We start from the raw sequence: 15,121 nt of genomic DNA, 5'->3' as shown, positions 1-15,121 counted from the left end.
TAGCTCCATTCTGGTGTATCCGGCATGGGGCATAATTATTTTGCTGTTACCAAACGAATTTACTTGGAAGTTGGTCCCCTTGACTTTTATTTACTATAAAAAGGATGCCCCTGAATCTAAATGAAGAAAACTCTTCGCTAGGCACAAAGTGGAAAATATATCCCTATTGGCATTTAGCATAAATGAATCTTGTCTCATAGCTCATTTCCAGGAGTAAAACTTTGACTGCTGAATTTCCATACTGAATGCTTTTATCTTGGCTGTTTGAATTCTAAAACTTTAATTTCTTTCTTCATGTAATTCAAGAGATCAGTTTGCCCATCTGGGATCTAAAAACAACCTACCATAACAGTTTATATCTATTGTACATTGTGTTCTAGTATTTTTATAGTTGTGCAGTATTCATTATACTATTAGAATGTTGATATAGCATTTTTGCATATGGTTAAAAAATAACGCTAAGCAAAACTTATTTTTTATTCCCCAAATTGTTAGTTTGAGCTAAAAATACAGATATTTGAGATCAAAGGAATGGTGTTTATGATTTTGAAATTGTTTCTTTACACTTTTTTTGTTTTGGCCAAATTCTTATTAGGATTTAACTTAGATGGAGACATGGGTATGGTTTAATTTATATCATTACATGTTTATATCATTTATAAACAGATATATCATGCTTATACTAAAAATGAAAGTGCCCTTGAGGGAGACAGAATGTATTTCTATCATTCAGATATTCTGAGTAATCCTAATATGTTTGGTATTGAAAGAGACCCTTAGTATGCCATTTGCAGACAGATTTGGACCCAAACAACTTTTTTTAAGAAACTAAGTTGTTCATATAAGACACACATTTCGGGATCTCAGAGGGGCGTAGTAGTCCTAGCTTATTATATTAACAGTACAGTGTCTAAAATCCAAAGAGTGGCCAAGACATAGTCAAAAATATTGTGCTAGCTCTGTGATAATATTTACTTCAAACAGCTGAGCCCCCCCCCCCATCATATTACAAATTGCTTTTGAAACTTAAAGCAGTTTGCCAGTCACCATAGGGAATGTTTGAGGAAAACAACCCTAATGCTTACCGAACTAGTTTCATGGTTTTTTGAGTCCCAGCCTGACACTTTTTAGTTATAAGAGCAAGATGGGAAGTGTAATAATTGAGCAATCCGTTTGTGTGCAAATTGCTGAAGCCCACAAAGTTATATTTACTAGTGTTCTTTTTCTCAAAGGTACATGAAGAATTTATAAATAACATGGCAAACACAACAGTTGAAAGTCTGATACAAAAATTTGCTGAGTCAAAAGGCACAGGCAAAGAGCGACCTGGTAAGAGATACAAAATAATTGATTTGGTATTTTTTTAAATAAAAGATTGCTTGATATTATCTTCCAGTGTTCAGTGCGCACACATACACCCACACACCCCTCCATCTATGCTCCTCTTGAATAATTGATACTATGCATATATAACTGTAATTTACTGGCAGTAATGAATGCAGATATTTAGTTCACTATCGTGATTCTTTTTTCTTTGGATAATGCCAATTCAAAGAAAAAAATGGGGGGGGGGGACAACTGTGAAAAGGTGAATTCCATGCTGGGTGTCATTAGGAAAGGAACTGAAAATAAAACAGCCAACACGATAATGCCATAGAAATCTAGGGTGCAAATATACTTCGATTACAGTGTATAGTTCTGGTCACCACACTTCAAAATGGATATTGTGGAGCTGGAAAAGGTTAACCAAAATTATCAAGGGGATAGAGCAACTCCCCTATAAAGCAAGGTTATAGTTTTGGGTGCTTTTTGGTTTAGAGATAAAGTGAGTAAGAGGAGACATCATAAAGGTATATATGGTGTAGGGAAAGTGTTCAGGGATTTCCCCCCCTCCCTCATAAACCTAGAACTTGTGGACATTCAGTAACTGAATGTTAGAACATTCAGGACTGACAAAAGAAGGTACTTCTTCAGTTGGTGCATAGTTAAACTCTGGCACCTGCTCCCACAATAAGTAATAATGGTCATCAACTTGGATGGCTTTAAGGATGTCTAAGAGGATTAGACAAATTCTTCCAGGATGAGGTTATCAATTGCTACAAGTCATGGTGGCTAATATAACACTGAATACGAGTCGCTGAAAATGGAAGAAGGGAAGAATTCTGTTTTGCTCAAGTCCTGCTTGCAGGCTTCCTATGGGCATCTGGTTGGCCACTGGCCTCATTCAGCAGGCTCTTCTTACGTTCTTACAATATAAAAATAGTTTTGAAATTTTTTGTTTCCAGTCAAACAAAGGTTAAATTCCTTCCATGTGATATTCAAACAGATTAAATTATTGATTCTCCAATCATATTCTTTCCTGTCTTCAGCTGTATTTTTTTATTGCCTAATTGTGTTATGCTTAAAATAGTCCATAAAAATTAATAGCTGTGTTCTGCAAACAGCCGCCAAGTTTACCATAATTATTCTGCACTTGTTGCACAATATTTTTAAACCTTGTCACATTTGTTTCTAGGCTAGCATTCTGATGTTCTGCAGATCAGTTACAGGTTTCCAAGGCATTAATTTCCATGACTAATGTGCATATATTACTTAGCATCATCTTATTTGATGTAGTATTGGAAAATCCCAGTAGAGACAAGACTTCACGGGCTGCAGTTTTGTATCCATGTATCTTGGGAGTGAGGCTTACTTCTGAATAAACATGTATAGGATTGTAAATTAGCTTCCAGCTGTCCTCATTCTAAAAATAGAAACCTTTTTTATTTTTATTTTTTCCGGGATCATTAAATGCACATAAAATGCAAAAGAGGAAATGTTGTAGAAATGGCTGATTTCAACTACCCTGATGTAGACTGACTACATATATGTTCCAAAGAGGTAAAAATCTAGATACCCCAAATTACTGTATCTTAAAGTGGTTGGTCATGGAACTGACCAGAGGGGCAGTGACCTTGGACTTAATCTTTAGTGGTATCCATGACCTGACATCAGATATGTGTTGTTAAGTCAGTTGGGAGCAGTGACCACAGTGCTATTAAATATACATGTAAATGAATGATTGCTAAGAAAATTCAACACGGTCACATTTGATTTCATAACAAGAAACTTGCCCAAAATGAAGGGATTTGTAAAAAGGAATTTGAAAGGCAAAGTCAAAAAAGTAAAATCATTCAGATACTTGAGAGTTGTTTAAAAGCACCATGTTATAAGTCCAACTGGAATGTATGCTGCAGATCAGGAAAGTTAGGAGGGCCAAGAGAATGTTAGCTAATCCTCATTTTAATTGAACATCATTGTATTCAAAGTAGACACCATACATAAGTGCATGCACACAGCAAAGTTGATGTTGAATTACAATAAAATGCAAAAAAGTTCAGCTTTGATAACTTAATCAGAGCTTAAATGAATGCAAAACAAATACATTTCAATTAAATTTTACAACCCCTGTAGAAATTCCAGCCAGGAATTTACAGACCACATTGGCACCTGTACCAGACCCAATTAGTTCTTTCTTACTTTAAGGGTAATACTTGAATACACTTTGCCTTCTCAGCTTCCATATTTTGCTTGAACATAGATATGCCCACAGTGTATATTAAAGGACAGAAACGGTGTAGTTTCTAGTTTTCTGTGCTTTATAGATGAATTGCTTGTGCAACTTTCTGCAGTGCTGCTTCAGTTTTTAAAAACAGGTATTGCTTTTTTATTTTGGCAGACTGAAGTTACAATAGGGCATTATTTGACTGAGCAGATGAGTAATGTAAATAGGAAAAGGAAAGAATCTCAGGTTGATAGAGTTGGAGGAAATCAGTTTTACTATTTCTTTTTTAATTCACTGGCAGTGTGCATGACGTAGTAGTTAAAAGTTGTGATCTAGTAGTATACATAAATATTTACAAAACCCATGGCCTGCCCAAGCTAATATTCAAGGAGGTGAAACCTGTTATGGTTCCTCACCTGTACACAACTCTTAAAGGTACAAGAACCCTGAACTGGTCTGCATTTGCTCTTATGCATGTATGTAAAACACATTCTAAAGTGCTGGGAAGGTTAGACTGTTCTGGTAGTTCAACTGGTTAACACTTCTACGGAAATTATCAGAAGTGTGGAAGAGATAAAAAATGGGTATACAAGACTACAGTCATACCTCGGGTTACAGACACTTCAGGTTGCATGTGTTCAGGTTGCGCACTGCGCTGAACCCAGAAGTACCGTATGTTCCGGCATATAAGACGACTTTTTAACCCAGGAAAACCACCCCAAAAGTTGGGGGTCGTCTTATACGCTGGGTATACGCGGAGCCACCTGTTGGGAAGGAGGAGTGGGAGCCAGTGAGCAGAGGCACCCCTTCTGCCGTCGCTCCTCCTCCTTCCCACGAAAGGGGACGCAGCCTCCTATGACGCAGTGCGAGGCCCCGCCTCTTCCGTACCAGCACAGTGCGTGTTCGTTGGCTGCTGCTCTCTCCTCACAGCGGAAGGTCCTTCTAAGCGCGGCGCTCGCCCACACGCCTGCTGCCGCCGTCATGGGAGCCGGATCCGGCCTCCGCTGTGGCCGCGTGGGGCTTCGCTCAGCTCGCGGGTGCCATGAAGAGCCTGCCGCAGGAGGTGGTGTGCAGCTTCGGCCAGGGCTCCAAAGAGCTGGGCATCCCCACAGGTGAGGGCGGTGGAGGCCAAACTCTATAATATAACAGCAAAAGTTGGGGGGGTCATCTTATACGCCCAGTTGCCTAATACGTCGGAACATTTGGTACCAGAACAGGTTACTTTGGGGTTTTGGTGCTTGCGCAGAAGCACTAAGTTGCGCTTTGCACATGCTCAGAAGCGCCGAATCGCGATCCGTGCATGCGCAGACATGGCGCTGCAGGTTGCGAACGCTGCGGGTTGCGAACGTGCCTCCCGCATGGATCACGTTCGCAACCCAAGTGTCCACTGCACTAAGATACAGCTTGGACTTTAACAGGATGAACCCTTAGATTGTTTGCTTGAAGGAATCAAAAGTAGGGAACATACACAAGATTTGTATATTTTGAATCTTATCCTTCTGGGTAACAATGGCAATAATGTCGTATACTAAAACATCCAGTAGATTTGTGAGTTTTAAAAGACATGCAGTACAGCCTAACATTATTTTTTTGTGTGATACAGAACCATTATTTTCATTCTGCATTGTATGAGTGGACTTCTACTCATGCCACTGGCCTTTAACTTTCTCTTGCCCTCCCTGCATTTTAAAAAAACCTGCTCCAGAGGGTCCTCCAACCTTAAAGCAGATTTTGAGGGTGTGCAAGGGACTGCAAAGAGTAATGGGAATTCCCATTCTGTGAATGGAATTACATTACATATGCATATGGACAACTTTGGATACAACCCATAATATTCAAAATTATCCTGAACCTCATTGTTTCATTTTCTTGTTCATATATTGTTAGAATAACAAGATCTAATGCATCTTGTTTTCTTCACTGATCACAGACAAGACAGAGCTCCAGCACTAGTTCTTTATTTCATGGGGAAATTGATCTGGATCCACTCTGGTTAAAGTTAGTTTGTGTGATGAAAGTCAGTAATTGGATTTACATTAGTCATGATTGAACTGTTCTGTTGCAATGTGATTGGGTCATGACTAGCTGAATTGTAATCTAGGTATGATCATAGTGGTATATGGTCAAATAATTTGATACATGGTCTTCCCATTTAACATAGCTTCTTGGTGAATTTTTGTTAGGACATTAATTAATAAGCATAAAACTAACCTTTCACAGCAGGTTAAAATCCTACAAAGATATGTCTAGGTCTGACATGTCATACTTTGTAGCTCACAAAAATGTTTTGAGATTTATCTTTATTGTGTTTCCTTTTTTTGTCTTTGGTTTCTTAATTTTCATTTTAGTACCATGAATTAATGTCATGGATATTGATTGAGTGTGCTGATTGTATTGTGATGACTGACTCTCTGTAACCCAGGGAATATAACTTGGCATTGTGTTAAATTATTAACATTCATTGTCACTGGACTTGTTTTGATAGAACCTTTCAGGTGTAAAGAATATGAAATGGAATTTTGTGAATTTGACATGTATTTACCTTCAGTGACACAGGTACTACTGGCCTATTGTTGTTCTAAAGGGGAAACCCCTAAGTAATTGGACTGCTTTGATTCTTTAGTATCTCTGCAATTAAGGCCAGTTGCCAATCATAGTAAATATTTGTAAACAATATGTACTGCATTTCTTTTCACATGCTAGATTTTTTGATTAACATGTTTAGTGACTTTGTTTTGTTGTAATGATGTGGAAGAGATAAAAATGCATCTTGTCTTTCCAAGTCTAAATATAGCCACAGAGTTATCTAGAAAGTGGTTTGGTTTTTATTTATCAGTCAGAAAAAGCTACTGTTGGAGAATATTATTGACTGACAGTTTATATATCTCTCATTTTCAATTTGAAAATTTGTTGGTGCTAAATATGAAATGGCATCAGATGTTAGCAAGGAAAAGATTGCTTGTGTGTTTGTACATACAAAATTGACCTTTGTGATCCAGCTTAACATCTAAGTACTAAGAGCAATCATTTGTTTTGACAGCAGAATTAATTGAGGCTAAAACAGTCGAAATTCCACTTGTATCAAGCTGTTCATTAGGAATTGCTCTCTGGCTTTAGTGCTGTCAGAAAAATAACCTGTTCTGCTATGATTAAATAGCAGAATGATGGTCGGTCCACTGCATTTGAGAAAGAGGTTGAATAAACTTTCTACTGCGGAAACAATTCAGAAGTGACACGCTGCAAGGGGGGTCAGAATGTGCATTGATATCCAGCTGAGCTGTCAACTGGCACTGAGCCAGACACGCAAAGCTTTGCCATTTTGAAGCAGCATGTGAGGCATATGCAGTTTTTAAAAAAATTGTCCTCCTTTCATGCATGATTTAATGCCAGAGGGGGAAAACCCTTTTGTTTTCATCTAAAACCAAGCATATTGTCTGCAGTTATATTTGCAACTACAAGTAGCTTTTTAAGCTTATGTCACTTTTATTATTCAATGTAACATTTTAGCAATATGTAAAAAACAATTTGTTGTAATATAAGTTGGTTAGCATTCCTTTATGCTGCACAGAATATGTTCCTAAGATACTCTCTTTTTTAATTTAATTTCCATTGTAAAGCTACTAAAATATTTTGAGAATGCATGTGTACTGTTTATCTCTTACAAAGCAAGAATTTTCAACACACATCCTTTTTTCCTCCTTTCCTATTTAAATAGCCAACATACAGTATTTTCCACTTCATTCATTTTTTTTTCTTTTTTAAAAGTTCCTTCAGACCCATGAGTGTGTAGCTGCTGTCTTCATCAAGCTTGGCTTATCCATTTCTGCAGAATACACACAAGTTGACCGATCATGACACTTTTCTCAAACTGGTTGACAAAGCATTTAACTGTTTTCAAGGCCATTAGTGCCACTTCACAGATTAATTAGGTGGCAGGTGACACTGTGACATGACTGGGGTTTTTTTGTTTTTTGTTTTACTGTCTCATTAATCTCTCTTGAGAGATGAAGTGCATCACTGGTAACTATTTGTCTAGCATGCAAAAGATCAAAATAGAATTGGATGTAGTACTATATTTACTACTATTACTTCATCAATGTAGTTTCCAGTTCAGCTGAATTTCTCAACGTGGTGTCAGCTATGTTTGTTTATCCTTCTTAAATAATTGTGTTAACAGCACAATCATCAGACTCCTGATACTATATGCCTTATATGGTAATGGAAGATATGATTTGCATTTTATATGTATATTTCTTATAACATAAGACCATATGTTTAAGATCATGTAACTTCTTCTGGCTTCCTGCGGATCAGTATAACTAGATCAGTGGCAGGAAGCCTCTTTTAGGCTGCTGTTATGGACTGGCTGGATTCAGAGGAGTGGGTGGGGGCACCAGTTGGGGAACCCCCAAGGAAGTAAGGCTTAGAGCATCCTTTCTCAACCTGTGGGTCTCCAGATGTTGTTGAACTACAACTCCCATCACCCCTAGCTAGCAAGGCCAGAGCTCAGGGATGATGGGAGTTGTAGTCCAACAACATCTGGGGACCCACTGGTTGAGAACGGCTGGCTTAGAGCCAGGGGTTTGGTGGTGGGATGACAGTGAGTGGTCAGAGGGAGAAGAGGGAGCAGACTGCGAGGAGGAGGTATCAGATGCTGAAGAGGAAACAGGGTTTAGTGAGCAGGAAGATGCCCAGCTCCAACTGGCCATTCCATCTGTAGCTATGGTAGACTAATGCTTGGAGGCAGTGATGAATTAGATGAGGGTTAATAAACTATTATTTAATTCTGATAAGATGGAGGTACTATGGATCAGCAGTTATGAAGTCTAGGAATTGAGGAGGTAGAGTATTTAGGATAGGGTAGCACCCCCCCCCCAGTGTAGCAGGTACATAGCTTGTATGTATTGGAGCCATAACTATCATTAGAGGCACAGGTGACCTCTGTAGCAAAGGACAGCATACAGTATACAGTGGACGCTCAGGTTGAGAATGTGATCCATGCAGGAAGCACGTTCACAACCTGAAGCGCCGCATCTGCGCACGCGCAGGTTGTGATTCGGCATTCCAGTACTTCCGGGTTCAGCGTGGTGCGCAACCTGAAATCGCGCAACCTGAAGCGTCTGTAACCCGAGGTATGACTGTATCCAGCTCTAGTTCATTCAACAGTTACAACCTTTCCTGGACCGAGATAGCTTGCTATCAGTAACCTATGTTGCAGTGACCTTGCAGTTGGATTATTGCTATGAGCTCTACATGAAACTGCCCTTGAAAATGGTCCAGAAATTGCAATTAATGCAGAATGCAGCTGCCAGGTTGTTAACTGCAATATCCAGATGGGATCACGTAACACCTATCCTAAAAGCTCTGCGCTGGCTGCCTGAATGCTGCCAGGATCAATTCAGGGTGTTAGTGATGGTTTAAAAAGCCCTATGTGTCTTGGGGCCCAATTATCTGGAGGAGCGCTTCATCTAATACCAGCTAATTCATTTCTTGAGATTGGTGTGCTCTGTGTCTGTGTGTATACTCTTTTCCCAGTCTCTGCCAGGATTCAAGTGAGGCAATACGCATAGAAGGGCTGCCTCTGTGGTTGGATTGTAATTCTGGAATGATGTCTCCTTAGTTGTAATATATTTGTACTTTAATTGATCTACATTTTTTAGTGTATATATGTTATTAGTGCTGTTTTGTTTTATTCTGGTCATATGTTTGTACACCACAGTGGGTTGTTTCCGAGGGTGGCGGTTTGTAAATAAATACATAATTTATTGATTAAGTTTACTCTGTGTGTGGATCTCAACTTAAAAATCATTTTGGTGGGGGTGTAAGTCTGTAGGTACTTGTGCTGTAAAAGCTGTCCCATTAAGGGCTGGATAAGTGGTCTACAAGAACTCTGTCTAAAAACTACCTGCAATCCTGTCTCATAAACAAACAAACAAACAGGCTCATGTGTGGTATATCTATATAATTCTGCCAAATGCAGTATGTGTATGGTAAGACATTTTTGTCTTATAATATCATTGATAGGTTTTATGATCTTTCTGAATTCAAATTCTAGTGAAGTCCAGGAGCTGCTCATCGGTTAAAGCAGTTAAGACAAAAATCAAGAGAAAGGTGTATACAACTGGGTTTTATTCCAGAGTAAAAATACATTGCCTCACATTATATTCAGTAATATTTACATGCGTCTTAACATCTTTATGTTACAAAGAGGCATCATTTCAGTTCTTTCATAATCACTGTTCACACATTTATTTGAAAGAGAAGCAGCTAAAACTAACATGCATGCATGGTCCAGGCATTATGTGTAGCACAAGCATTTTATATCCTGAAGGCATTTCCCCCCTTAAATCTCATTGAGATACCTATTGCATAGAAGTACCGGTAGATTTTGTTGTCTTTTGAATGGCCTAAACTGTGTTATTTTATCCTTAAACTGTGAAGGGGTTACAAACTTCCTGAGTTTAGATACAAAACTTTCTTATTTACAGTTTGTAAAATTGCCCAACTGCACTTTAATTTTCAGAATAGTCTAAAAAGTTTCTGTTAGTATTACAAAAAACATCTATATAGTCTCTATTTGTGCAGTAACAAGTGGCCTCTTTTTGTAGTTAAAACACTGTCCTAGTTCTTGGTTTGAAAAAAAGAATGCCACTTAAAATCAAATTATCAAAAAACAATTTTTGGAATGCACTTCATAATAAACCTTGACCATTGGGACTGAGGGGAGTTAAAATCCAGCAACTACAGATTCAAGAAGATGAAATCACATTAGGGGTTTGACTGGTCTCAGTAGGCAGCCAAAATTTGTGCTTCTCATTCTTAGGAGAAAATAGATTCTCATTCATCATGGTGAAAAAGCCTCTTTCATGTGAAAAGTAGTGATCATTGTCACTGGTTTTTCACTGTTGCCAAAGCTTAGTGCAGTCTTAGGGATGAGACTCTGCCCTTCTCCAGGGAGAAGGGTGGGGGTTCTTTTCAAGCTTAGGCTAAAGGCCCCTCCAGACTGGTGGTATTTTTGCAGATGTCTTCTGCAACATATAATTGACACAATAACAGTGCATCAGTGCTGTATGATTTTTTAAATTACATTTTTACTGGGGGTTTTCTTCTAATGTATGTATTTTATTATATTACAGTCTGACCCCCCCCCAAAAAAACCCCTCTAAAATTGCCAAGAAACAGCAATTGAAATGAACTGTGCTAGATGCTGCATATTTTTAAATTGTATTTCAATTGCCTCTTTTATTTCTCATACATTATTATTTTATTCTATGGACTTGTTTGGAAGCCACTGATCAAACAAATTGATTGAGGAAATACTGCCGCCCTAGTCTTGATGCATAATGTTTCTCCATAAATTAAAACAAGAAACAGCATTAGAATAACATTGATTTTCCATCATTTAAAGGACTTATTGAATTTGAAGAGTGTAATACAGCCAGTGCAGTTGAAGGTGAGTTTTTCTTGTATTGTTTATCATTCAAAATGTACTTCTTACATCATTTCTAGTGAACATTGGGGAAAAGGTTAAAAAAATATAAGGCTTAAAAGTAAGAAGTGACGTCGTTTGCTCTAATTAAGATGAAATGAAGTTAATATATTTCTGATATAACAGGAAATGATCAGCAGCCTTATGTTTTGTCTCAATTAAGAGTCAGAACTTGCTCAGTGTGGTCCCATCACAGATGCTAGAGAGAAGTTGGCTAACTTTCAGTATCCTATTAAGTGAGGGAGTGGCAAATTTCACTCACATGCAAACACGTGAGTGAAATTCATATACATGTGAGTGACATTCATATATATGTCCTCATATATGAATGTCCCTGTATCTAAAGCATGCCATTTCCAAGTATCCCATAGATCTTCTGTTCAATACTTTGGTGTTGCTTTTTGGTGCCCAAACCAATTATTAGCACCTTAGTGGAAACTAAGCCAGGGTGTCTTGGATGCTTTCTGTTGATCTAATTGCAGAGCTAAAGATTGGGGTTGATGTTTTGAAGTAGTTCCATTCTTTTTTGTGAGCAAAGTCTGAAAAGATGGCTTCACACAATGGAATTTGTCCTCTAGGATGCACTGGGTTTCATTCTTGACCTCCATACTTTAGAAACCGCTATAAAACAAAGGGGAGAAAACGTATGACATATTGGAACAATATACCAATAACATTTAAGCTGGTTCTGATGAAAAGGGATAGTACTAAGTTCTGGAAGCATTGAACAGATACTTTGAGTGATAAACTACTTGAGGATGACAAGACTAAAACTCAATCCAGGCAAGACAAGATGTGGGTATTGGTAGTTCTCTTATGTGCAACATAAAATGATACATATTTATCATATATTTATACATATTATTAATAATATTAATAATATATTATTTATAATATTATTTATACATATTATGATACATAATAACTTCATGTTATTTACTGCAATAGTGTATCTCATTACCTATTCTGTTAACTAATATTTAATCTTAATTTCCATCTAACAACACATTGTCTGCTTTGCAGGGATAAAGCCTAGAAAAAGAAAGCATTTTGTGTTACCAATTAGTAGAAAGGGAAAAGATGCAGAATCTGTGTAAGTATGTTTCAAACTTGTTAGTAAATCGTTTAATGTTTGTTTTTTTAAAAAATAGAAGCATAAATATTTCTATCTTTTTTAATTTTATTATTAATGCTGTAAGAGATAATGCTCCAATAAATTCCTATATAGCCCCCCCCAAAAAAAACAACTTCCCCAATTTTTAAGTGTGGGGGGGTCACAGTTTGGGAATCTTTATGTATTCTAGGTAGCAACTGTGGCTAGGAGTGCTTTTCCCTAGGTCAGGTTAGGGCACAAGCTGCATCAAATTTTTGGAGGATCATGGCTATTTCTTAGGGTTGGATTACTCTCATCCATTACTGTAGCACCCTGAATCATCATCAGCAAAACTTCTGACTAGAGCCAGGATTTTGAGGATGTGAGGATGTGACTCCTTCGTTATGGTAGTTTCACAGGCTGTGCATCCCACCATTTTCTGAGGTGTGATCAATGGCAGACCTTTGCCCTTGTGTCTACTTCCCCCAGGAAATCCTCCTGGCCACTTCACTAATTTTCCATAGGCAGCTAAATACATTGTTATTTTAGCATCCCAGTGTCCGAATTTATCTTCTTTTTATGTGTAGTTATATATGTATGCTTTTATTAACGTTAGCTGCTGCTGCTGTTATTTTTGTTGCCTTGGGCATTTTTTTTACCTGAAAAGTGATATATGGAAGTGGAAAATGGAAAGTGATATATGGAAATGGAAAAGTGATATATGAATCCTGAAAAATTAAATAACTGTCTATAGCCTGATTTTAAACGTGTTCTAAAGCAGCTATGTATCTGGTGAGATGTTAACTAGAAAACCAAAAGAGATTTTGGTAAATAAAAGCCATAGCTATTATAACAATTCACTATTTTTTTAAACAGGGAATGTCCAGATGCTGATTCAGTTGTAAGTATTCTTATATTGATTAAAGTTATTCAAGAAATTTTTTGTTGTTGTCGTTAATTGAATTTAAATACCACCCTATACCCAAGGGTCTCAGCAGTTCACAGTCTCTTTAGTTTCAAACAAGTTATGTATAGTGTGTTCCTTTCATCATTTGTATTTCTAGTTCCTCTTGGCCATATTATCAGTGTTTAATTTGAGATGACAGAAAGGTGGAACTCCCTGTGGCTGAAATGAAAGAATGGATTTCCAGAATAATCTGAAAATTTTCCTGTAGAAACGGCAGCTATCAACCCATGTATTAGGCCTCCAATATTCTAGAAAATTCATGGGTTTGGTTGTTTTGTTTCTTTTGTTTAAACAATTTTGTGAAATGAGAATGTCTCATAATAAAAAACACTAAAAAAAAGATATAAAATATATATCTGTCAAATAAACTTTTTCTCTTGTAAACCCACTCTGATGTTGCTTTTTTCTGAACTGTTGCAAGAAGCCCGAGCAGATCAAGTTTTTGTGTGATTTTATGTTGCTCAAACTGATACGTTTATTCCAGGAATTAGGCCATTCACAGAGTGAAACATAAGTGGGGTTGACTTACAATGTTTATTCTTTGACTTGTTTGTTTTGTTGCTCATTGTTTAATAATTAATGAAACAAATCCAAGTGTAAATGTGTCTGGCATATTCGTTTCAAGCTACACCAAAAGCATGATCGCTCACTCTCCCCCTTCCCCAGAAGAATAACTCGGTTTCATAGTTTTCAAAACATAAATTTTATTTCCTTTCTGTAGCATTTTCAAAGTGTTACACATATACTCAGTCTCTTTAATGCCAGCTTTACTAAGAGGCAACATTCGTCAAACTTCACTTTATAACAAAAGTTATGCAAATATAACAAATATGTGAAAAGCACTAAGTAGAGTATTTCCCACCATCAATTTTCTGCCATCAAATAGATGTCCTCAAATTGAAAATGTTTTCGGTATTGTTTAAACTGGCTGGCATGACTCATTTTAAATATCTTCAAAATGTATCCATGTGTTTTTAAAAATGTAGCATTGAACTTGTTGTTGATAGTGACTTTCTTGTGTAGAAGCAGAAGGAAACAAAGAGATGGTCTTAGAATATTGATCACTGCTCTAATGCCCTTGAATCCAATGCCTTTAGCCAAGGCAATTTAAATGCCTTAGTAGAGATGGTATAATAGTGATTGTGTTGCTACCAGTGTAGCCTATTGTGGTGTTCACCTGGTCCTTTGAAACATAGGTCCCAATATATAATGAAATAGATCAGGGGTTGGGAACCTCCTTGACTCTGGGAACCAGATCCTTATCAGGATCAGTCTTAGAGGCCAAATTTGACAGGTGGGCAGGGTGTATTGCTCCTAGGAGGCTGGGGAATGTGTTATGAATCCCCTGGGCTACCACTGGATAGGCAAGTAAAGGTTTTAGGTCACATTGAAGGGGACTTACCAAGGCAGATATTTGTAAGCTGAAATATAATTTAAAATTATTATTTTGTAGTTACTATTCTTTAGCTAAATAGCAATATTTCATAAGTATGAATATAGCAACAGTAGAGCACTGTAAACCAGCTGCTCCATATCTGTGCTTTTGGACCACCACCTTTTCCACATTTTACGCTCGCATAAAAAGCCAGCTTACCTGCTGCTGCTTTGGTATTGCATCCTTGTTCTTCAGTTTATGTCACAAGCTATCCAGAGTCTTTGTTTAACGGTCTTTGTTGCATTTAGCTATGATAGGTAACGTAATAGCTTTCCAACTTTAACGATATAACTTCAGAAGTTCTTTGGTTGTATGAGAATGTATACATGGCCTCTAGCTATTTGTATTTGTTCGGTTTACTTTGTTGTCAAGTCTCGTTAGGACATTTAACATGGTTAGCTTGAGGTCAAGCATAACAAAAGCTTCGTGATTCTAAACAACTAGTGCTACGGTATTGAACCGTGTGATGCCACTCTTTCTGTTTTTAAATCATGTTGCTTTATAAAAGCAAAATGTGCAAGTTCTTGAAAGAGAAACTGTCTAAATAATCTGAATGACTATTTTCTGATGCATTTTTCTGGTTTCGATTATGA

At 37.4% G+C, this 15,121-nt stretch overlaps 1 protein-coding gene across 1 annotated transcript in view; it reads left to right on the top strand.

The window, feature by feature from the left end:
* Positions 1–15,121, top strand: part of FCHO2 (FCH and mu domain containing endocytic adaptor 2) — a 62,517-nt gene that overhangs the window by 25,645 nt on the left and 21,751 nt on the right. Inside the window, exons 8-11 of the mRNA XM_053408591.1 lie at positions 1,233–1,329; positions 10,953–10,997; positions 12,057–12,126; positions 13,003–13,027. Coding sequence (XP_053264566.1) covers positions 1,233–1,329; positions 10,953–10,997; positions 12,057–12,126; positions 13,003–13,027 — 237 coding nt within the window. The remainder of the gene's footprint in view (positions 1–1,232; positions 1,330–10,952; positions 10,998–12,056; positions 12,127–13,002; positions 13,028–15,121) is intronic.

The sequence above is a fragment of the Podarcis raffonei genome, chromosome 11, assembly GCF_027172205.1.
Source record: "Podarcis raffonei isolate rPodRaf1 chromosome 11, rPodRaf1.pri, whole genome shotgun sequence".
NCBI classification, from domain to species: Eukaryota; Metazoa; Chordata; class Lepidosauria; order Squamata; family Lacertidae; genus Podarcis; species Podarcis raffonei.
This window is presented reverse-complemented; position numbering and strand designations above follow the sequence as displayed.